The 9547-nt window shown below is 35.8% G+C and overlaps 1 protein-coding gene across 1 annotated transcript; it reads right to left on the minus strand.

The window, feature by feature from the left end:
- Nucleotides 1-3793: 3793 nt before the first annotated feature.
- Nucleotides 3794-5494, minus strand: LOC133832943 (uncharacterized). Its single transcript, XM_062263216.1, has 3 exons — nt 4997-5494; nt 4591-4879; nt 3794-4488 (listed from the first exon to the last, which is right to left on the minus strand). The coding sequence occupies exons 1-3, from the start codon at nt 5492-5494 to the stop codon at nt 3794-3796; spliced, it is 1482 nt and encodes a 493-aa protein (XP_062119200.1).
- Nucleotides 5495-9547: the final 4053 nt, after the last annotated feature.

Here is a 9547-nt window from a genome sequence, read left to right on the forward strand (position 1 = left end):
AAATACTAGATTACTATAGGCAAAGTCCTTCCATGCTTTTCCATCAATGGGATGACGCATGACACCATCTTCTTTAACACGCCGTTCATGATGCCATCTCATGTGTTGAGAAATATGCCTTGATGTATATTTTCACATCAACTGAGCGATCAATGGAAAATAACGCATAACTTTTTGGGGGCACTTTCTTCCCCTTGGTATTTTTATCCACCCAACGATCCTCCCCACAAATTGGACATTTATATTTTCCTGCATTTTCCTTCCAAAACAATGCACAATCATGCTTAGAAACATAGGTTGACTCATAACCCAAACCCAATTTCCTCATCAACCTCTTCACCGCATAATGTGACTTTGGTATCTTATTTGGAGATGGGAATGCATCTTCTAACAACTCCAAGATTCCATCAAAAAGAATTTTAGGAATTTTCCCCAATACTTTGAAATGCATCAGCTTAACTACGAAATTCAAAGATGTGTACTTTTCATTCCCTAAGAATAACGGAGACTCCATCGTAGCAAATAAATCATTATAGTATTGGCTAGTTTCTCTGCAGCCTAATGATGGTGGTATCTCATCATACCTCATTCTCATCATCTTCATAATTGTTAGGTTGTGCTATATCATTAAGAACATCCATCTTCTCGTCCTTGTGACATTGGTGGACCACTCTATTCGTCGTTATTATTTCCTCATCTCCATGCCAATACCAATTTAAATAACTTCGTAAAAACCATTGTCAAAAATATGACTTTCTAGCACACCAATCTTCTGCAACTCGATATTAACACATTTGTTACAAGGACACTTCACTAGTCCCCTTGTATCCACAAATTGTTGAGCTCTCTCAACAAATCCAAGCGCTCTAGCAACATACTCATCAGAAAATTTATTTGGATTATTAATCCAGGTCTTGTCGATCGTCATTTTATGGGACACTGCACAATGTAAGAAAAAAATACTTATTCATCTAGCTTGATAAAAAAAAATAGTGTGTGTGTGTTCTAATCCATCTTCTCACTCCATTTCTATAAGGGTAAAGAACTCACCCTCTCTGGAGGGGGCTAAGGATTTTTTGTGAGTACAAATAATAAAATAATTTACCATTATGTGATAAAAATAATCTATCTTATCTTTGGCAATAATTATTTATTACCAAAGAAAAACAAACAAATTAAATATTGTATTATGATGTCGTATTATTTTTTCAATGAATTTTGATGTTTTACAAATAAATTATCAATAACTTATTAGATTAAAGTTTACTAATTAATAAATTAAGTGAGTAATTGATAATCAATTTAATTTTAATTTTAAATATTATTTAGTAATTACTTTTATTTGATTTAATTATTTGTTTTATTACATTTATTTTAATAATTATTACTTTTATTTGTTTTATTGGTTATTAAGGTTAGTAATAATTTTATAAGTTTAACCTCATGGTTATTATTTATTGTATAGTTTGATTCATTCATTATTAAAGTCATTCATTAAAGTTTGAGATGAATTAATATTTTTTTCATTCTATTTTAAGAATCTTTTTAATTATTACAAATCAGATTTAACATAAGACTTTTATAAACTATAGAGTACATTTCTAAGTTTAGATCATATTAATTATTGAAGTTGGGGCATGCTGTAACACGGCAGTGATCAAACTCAAGAAAAGCATAATAAATCCAACCATCTACATATGGCTCAGCAATCCAATTTGGGCATAATATGGCAACTTAAGAGTAAAAACAACATCACTCAATCTACTAATCAAGAGAAAACAACACTCACATCAATTATTTGTTTAGTTTTATTCAACAAAATACACTCACAGCAACCTCACTCCCCAAATCCCCTTTTACAACCAATGAAACCATTGTCATAAATCAGAATTTGTTAACATATAAGAGCTATTGTGCAGCAACCCAGCCACTACTCCATATGTCTCTCTCCTTCAGTCCAATTGTTTTTTCACAGAGCTTGTACAAATTGTCTAATATCATAACATTCTATACATTTGTCATACACTAATTAGATTTTGTAAAATCTTTTATTGGCATATTTGATCAAATTGACAAAATTAATTATGGAATGCATTTTCGAAATATATTGTGTGGTATTTTTCGAAATGGGTAGTTTCCTATTTTTTTTTTTTTTTTTGATCAAAAGGAAGAATGAACTTCATTAATCAGAGAACAATACAACTAAGAGTCAAAGACTCAAACCCAAACAGGAGAACCTGTCCGAATCAAACCAATACCAGACCAGCTAATTACAAAGAAGGGACCGAATATACATTTGATTTTTTATAGAAATCTGTCTAGAGGTCACTATGTATATCCTATATTTAGTTAAGTATTTAACTTCCTGAACTAACTTCTCTACAGTCAAGGAATAACCCTCATGAAGGCAGTTGTTTCTATTCCTCCATATGAAGTATATGACAGCAGCACACACCAAAGTGACTATAGCAACAGAGACACCAAATCTGAAATTAGCTAGCCAAACCAGCCAACTTTTAAAATCTGTTGGCCAAGCATCATATCCCAACCAGCCAAAAATGTTTTTAACCACCAACTTAGAAAAATAACACTCAAAGAATAGATGACAGTGACTTTCAGGTGCTCTATCACAGACCGGACAGACCAAGGAATTCATTGGTACATGCAGCCTGTTGAGATTATCCCTTGTTAACAGCTGCGAATTAACCACTTGCCAGAGCATAAATCTATGCTTAGGAAGAATTATTTTGCTCCAGATAGCCCTATAATAATCCACCCTTTGCTGGTTTAAGATGCTATTGTATAATCTAGCTGGTTTGAACTTCCTGTGCGCACCAGCAGAAATGATAGCAGCAGGAGAGAATCGATCTCTCAGATTGCAGAGCTTTCTCCAGTACCAGCGGCAATCAGCTTTCAAATTATAGGTCTAGAAACTTACACATTTTAGGTAAATGGAATTGATCCACTTGACCCATAACATATCAGGTTTGGCTGAAAGATCCCATATATACTTGGCTAAAATAGCACGATTCCAGACTCAGCCATCTCTGAAACCCAAACCTCCATAAGCTTTGGGAAGGCAGACTTTTTGCCAAGATGGGATATGAAGCTTACTTCTCTACCCAGATATGCCCCACAGAAAGCCCCTGCAAATTTTATCAATTTCCTTGATAATGCTTTGAGGCAGAACAAAAACTTGCATCCAATAGTTTCGGAGACCCAGTAGAACCGAGTGTATCAGTTGAATGCGACCTGCAAAAGAAAGGTGTCTACTAGCCCAAGTCTGAATTTTCAAACGAAACTTCTGAAGGATGATCTCACAGTATTCATGCCTCCACTTGGTAGACCTCAAGGGAACCCCAAGGTACTTAAGAGGGAAAGTACCTTCAGCTAACTGAACTTCCTGAGCAATCCGAGATCTGTCAAGGCTAGAAACTCCACCAAAAAAGATATGAGATTTTTTAGAGTTAATTGAAAGCCCTGAAGTAGCCATAAACTTATCAAGAGCCTCCTTAATACATTTCACAGCTGAGACAGACCCCTTACAAAAAAGAAGCAAATCATCTACAAAGCACAGATTAATAAGCTTGAGGCTTTTGCACATAGGGTGGTATCTAAAGGGAGAATTAATCACAGCAAACTGAAGACTTCTAGTTAAATATTCCATAATGAGAACAAACAGAAGAGGCGGCATAGGATCACCTTGTCTCAACCCTTTTTTACCTTTAAATTTACCTTGCACCCTACCATTTATCAACAGAAAATAAACTGTATTCTGAATGCACACCATTACCTATCCTATGAATTTTTGAGGAAAGTTTAGAGCTCTTAACAAGTCCTCAAGAAAGTCCCAATCAACAGTGTCATAGGCCTTACATATATCAATCTTGATGGCGCATCGCGAAGAAGTAGAAATCCTCCCATAATGTTTGATAAGATCTTGAAAAATCATGATATTATGGGCTATAGAACGACCCTTAACAAACGCTCCCTGATTAGGTTGAACAAGGTCAGGGAGAACTAAAGCCAGTCTCTTACAGATCAGCTTCGCCATGCACTTGTACAAGGTGGAGCAACAAGCTATAGGTCTATAGTCAACTGCCCTAGAAGGGTTAGCAACCTTAGGGATAAGAGAAAAAGTGGTTTCATGAAGATTTGAAGGAAAATAGCCTGACTCAAAACAGTGAGATATAGCCGAACAGACCTCATCCCCAACAACTGGCCAACTAGCTTTAAAAAAGCCAGAGCCAAAACCATCAGGACCTGGAGATTTAGTAGGGGGAATGCTAAACAAAGACTCCCTGATTTCTTTCTTAGAAAAAGGTTTAAGAATCTGTAATTGTTGCTCAGTAGAAAGCTTAGAGCCTAAATCAACAATCTGCAAATTTATTCTACTAGTAGCCGAACTAGGACTTCCTAAGAAACATCTGAAATGGTTCATAAAATGAGAGACAACTTCTGAGAAATTATCCACAACTTTTCCTTCTTCTGAGATAAATGAAAAAATGCCATTTTCAGATTTACGTTTCTTTAAAAAGGCCTAAAAGAAAGCAGTGCTCATATCCCCTCGTCTCAACCATGTGATCTTACTCCTCTGCATCAAAAAGTTGTGATAAGATTTCTCCTGAACCGAAAAACTAGCAACAGCTTTTCTCTCCTCTTCCTGATAACTGTAAACTTGAGGGTGAGCTTGAGCCTGCATTTGAGCTTCTTGATAAGCCTCTTTAGCTCTGTAGTATGCAGCCTTCAGATCACCAACAGTATCCCTATTAAAACCTTTCAGACTGTGTTTAAGTCTCAGCAACTTGAAAAATATGGCTTTAATTCCTGTAGCTCTAAGAGGAGACCTCCAACTAACTGTAACCAAATCTCGGAACTCCTGATGATTAGTCCAGTAATTATAGAATCTAAACAGTTTTAACCCCATCTTCACAAAAGGCTGCAATTTCACTAAACAGGAACAATGGTCTGAAAATGGCTCTCAGCTGAACTGTACAATCGACTGAGGAAACATGTCAATCCATTTTTCGTTTGTAAGAGCATGATCAATTTTCGAATAAATTCGAGCTGCATCTTGTTGATTATTAGTCCAGGTAAAATACGAGCCAATTCTTCTTAGAGGTTCAACATGAGCTTCAACAAGCCAATGAATAGGATCAGCCAATTCTAGCTTAGATACAGGTTTACCACATGATCTATCTTGACTAGAAAAAGGGGCATTAAAGTCCCCTATAATCAACCAAGCTTTGTCTAAAAAAGCTGGACAATGTAATCCCTCCCAAAGAACTTTCCTCCCTTCAATTGTGTTAACACCATAAACAAAAGTGACACCAAAAAATTGCTGCAAACCAGCCAACCGAACCACACAATGAACATATTGACTGGATTCCTCAATGACAATAATCTTAGCAAAAGTCTTCCTCCAGATAATCAACAGCCGACCCTCAATGACAGAGCTGGAATAGAAATCCCATGTCGGAAAGTGATGTTCCATAAAACTCCTAACTATGTTTCCCTTCAATTTAGTTTCTAAAAGACCACCTACTCCAACTTTATTCCTATTATAAAGATCACTAATAGGGATACCCTTATTTGAACTGTTAAGCCCTCTAACATTCCAACATAAGATATTGCATTTATCCATATGAGGAAACAGAAATCACATGACCATCTTTATCACTGGCCAACTGCTCTTGCAGCACTCCAAACTTATTAGACTTCCTGTTCTTTAGACCAAATTGATTAGCAGCTAAGTCTGAACCCTTTCTATCCTTGGCTGGGGCTACTCTTTTCGGGGTATTCCAATGTTGGCTCACCTGAGTATCTTGAGCACTTGCAGCTGGTAACTCACTGGAAGGCTGAGAAGACTCAGCAAGATTTACCTGAACTGTATCACCATCAGCTTTAGACTGAGTTGTAGGGTTCACCTTCATTTCTTCCTGTATTCCCTCTGAGCTCAAATCCTGGGTCTCCAAATTAGTCTTTGATTCCTTCTTCACCCATCGGGTACTCTGGCCCTTCCTACGGTCTGTCATTGAGTGACCATAACCTAAACAAGTTTTACACTTTATTGGTAACCACTCATACTCAACCTCCTGCTCCAGAACTTGGCCAATCTCATTGATATACTGTATCTTCTGAGGAGGATTTTCAGTAACTTCCATTTCAACCAATACTCTGGCATACTGAATCCTAGATCGTTCCCTTGTGAATTTATCCACCATAATTGGCTTACCAAGTGTACTCACTAGGGCACTGAGACATTTACTACCCCAATACTGAAGTCCCAAATAAGGTAAACGAATCCAAAGAGGAACAGATCGCATAAGATGAATGGCGTTCAGATCAGTCGTCCAAGGGCGAACAATAACAAGCTTCCTATCAAAGTGGAGAATTCCATTTTCTAACACATGATCCCGGGTGGCTTCATCATTGAACTTAACCATCATCAAACCCATAGCCATTCTAGAAATTTGGGTTATCCCTAGGTGACCCCAAACCCTCTTTATGAATCCTTCAAAGACAATCATTGGTGGATTAACACCTAGCACCATACAGATGTCTGCCGAGCTCCAGTTTGCAGATTGTACTTCAACCTCCTCAGCATCCATTCTTGCAAATTTCCGTCCCTCCTTGAACAAAGGCTCAGTGAATTCAAGTTGCTGATCCGAGAAGGACAGCTTACCAGCCGTGAAGTTCTACCACTGTTTCTGAGCTGTAGCTTGATAATCTTCATCTTCTACTCTATCTGCCCATGATTCCATCGGAAGAGCCGTATCAGTATCTAAACCTCCCAGATCTGAAATCTCTCCAAATGGTTGAGGCAAACCTACCTCACAGATCTCTTCTTCTGCATCTGCTCCAGAAAAAAGGTCCTCAGGCATCCGATCATTATCCAATTCATGGATTGGAGATTTCTCTTCCAGATTCTGCTGGTCACCTTGCTCTCCTACCCGTCGATCAAGCTTACGAATTGGCTTCTTTCTCTTCACCATGGGAGAGAAACAAACCAAAACTCAGCTTTTTGTAGTTTCCTATTTTTTTTGTTCTATAATCATATTATTATATATATGTTAATAAAATAAATATATAATTTCCTATAAAAGAATATCTTTTCTTCAAATGGAAATTATTGGTATTTATTTTTATTTTATTTTTTTATCTGATTTGTTTGTCCAGAAATCGTGTACAACTTGTAGAGATAATGTATATATTTGTTCCTTATTTATTTAAGGAAACTGGGTTTAAAAAATGTCCAGGTTCAATGAATCTGTTTGAACGGATTGCCAGTCTGTTTAAACAGATTCTGACTTTCCTGTTTGGGAAGATTTTCCATTTATTGGCTGATTGGTTTCTTATTTATACCTAAAGGGATTCTAAAGGGTATATAATCATCCTTAGGTCGTTAGTTTTTTATCATCAAATTATTGGATTTTTTTTTTATCTGATTTGTTTGTCCAGAAATCGTGTACAGCTTGTAGAGATAATGTATATATTGTTTCCTTACTTATTTAAGGAAACTGGGTTTAAAAACTGTCCAGGTTCAATGAATCTATTTGAACGGATTGCCAGTCTGTTTGAACAGATTCTGACTTTCTTGTTTGGGAAGATTTTCCATTTATTGGCTGATTGGTTTCTGATTTGCTTTCCACGACCTAAAGGGATTCTAAAGGGTATATAATCATCCTTAGGTCATTGGTTTTTTATTATCTCTCTTGGTGTATTATTTTCTAAATATTTTTCAAGTTTTAGAGAGACTTTTTATTATGTGAAGAACTTGAGTCCAACAAGTTCTTAGTGGTTTATTACAATGTACTTTTGTATTATTTTCTTAGTGTTAATTGTGCAGGTTGAACACACTTGGACATTTTTCATCAAGCTTCGGGAGAAGTCTTGTTCGTGAGTCACTTTTCGAGAGGAAAAGTGCAAGTGTTATGATTTGAAGGGAGTTCAAGATCTTAGCACTTCAGAAATTTAATTAGGAGTTTATATTACAATAGTTGCGACAAATTCAAGAGGGAGTCTTTATTTGTATAAGTCAATTTTGTTTTGTAATCATTTAGATATTCTTCTAATAAATTTCATTCTCTGGGCGTGGCCCCGTGGACTAGTAGCAATCTGCAAAGATTGCTGATACAACGTATAATTTCTTGTGTTCTTTACTTTAAGTTCGTTTTTATCTTCTGGTGATAAACTGTTTAAACATATCTGATTTCTGTTCAAATAGGCTATGTGTCCGTTTAAACAATTCTGTAACAGTTCAGCAATTAATTATTTAATTTGAATAATTAAGTTGGTAATCATAAAAAATGGAATTTCAATTGGTATCAGAGCGGTTCACTAAACTCTTAGTGAGATCTTTTGGTTATTTTCCGTTTGATTTGTTTTGTGTGAAATGTCTTTCTTTGGAGAAGGTAGTTCGATGTCTCGACCTCCATTACTTAATGACTCAAAATATCCATATTGGAAAGTTAGGATGAGAGTTTTCATAAAAGCTCAAGATGAGAAAGCATGGAGAGAAATTTTGTCTGGATGGTCACCTCCTACTGAAAAAGGTGAAGATGGAAGCACAATTCTAAAATCTGAACTTATTTGAGATACAGAAGAAGAAAAATTATCCAGTTATAATAATAAAGCTCTTCACGCCATATTTAATGGTGTTGGAGAAAGTTTTATAAAACTTGTTTCCACATGTGTCTCGGCTAAAGATGCTTGGACAATTCTTCAAACTCAGTTTGAAGGAACTGTAGATGTTAAAAAGTCTAGATTTATTATGTTACAAACTAGGTTTGATGACCTTAGGATGTCTGATTTTGAAACACTATCTAAATTTTATGAGAGATTATCTGATATTTCTAATGAGTATTTTGCACTTGATGATTCTGTTCTTGTTAGAAAAATCGTTTGAGTTCTTCCTGATAGGTTCAATGTTAAGCTCACTGCTATGGAAGAGGCAAAAAACTTCAGTACTATGAAAGTAGAATAATTGATGGGGTCACTTCGTACCTTTGAGTTAAATCAAAAGATTCGTCAAAAAGACAAACCAAGTACTTCCAAAGAGAAAGAGAAAACCATAGCTTTCAAGAGCACTGAAAAAGAAGTGTCAGATGATGAAGATGGTGATAATGAAATGGCATTGCTTGCAAAGAATTTTCGAATATATATGAATAAGATAGGAAATAAGAAATTCAATGGCAAGATGTCAAAAGGTAATCCTTCTTCTCTTAAACCTTTTCAAACTAATAAAAAAGGTATTCAGTGCAGGGAATATGGGGGATTTGGTCACATCCAGTCTGAATGTGCAAACACCTTGAAAAATAACAAAAAAGGTATGATTGCTACTTGGAGTGATAATGACTCTGAAAGTAGTGAAGATGAGGAAGGTAATGTCGCTCTCACTTCTATTTTGCCTGTTTCAAAATCTGAAAATGAGAAAATTGTTTGCCTGAATAATGTTTCAAAAGATGAAGAAAATACTGATAGTGATGAATCTGAATTAAATGATGAGTCTTTGAGTGAATCTTACAAAAAGATGTATGGTTCATGG

The sequence above is a fragment of the Humulus lupulus genome, chromosome 4 (assembly GCF_963169125.1).
Source record: "Humulus lupulus chromosome 4, drHumLupu1.1, whole genome shotgun sequence".
Lineage (NCBI taxonomy): Eukaryota > Viridiplantae > Streptophyta > Magnoliopsida > Rosales > Cannabaceae > Humulus > Humulus lupulus.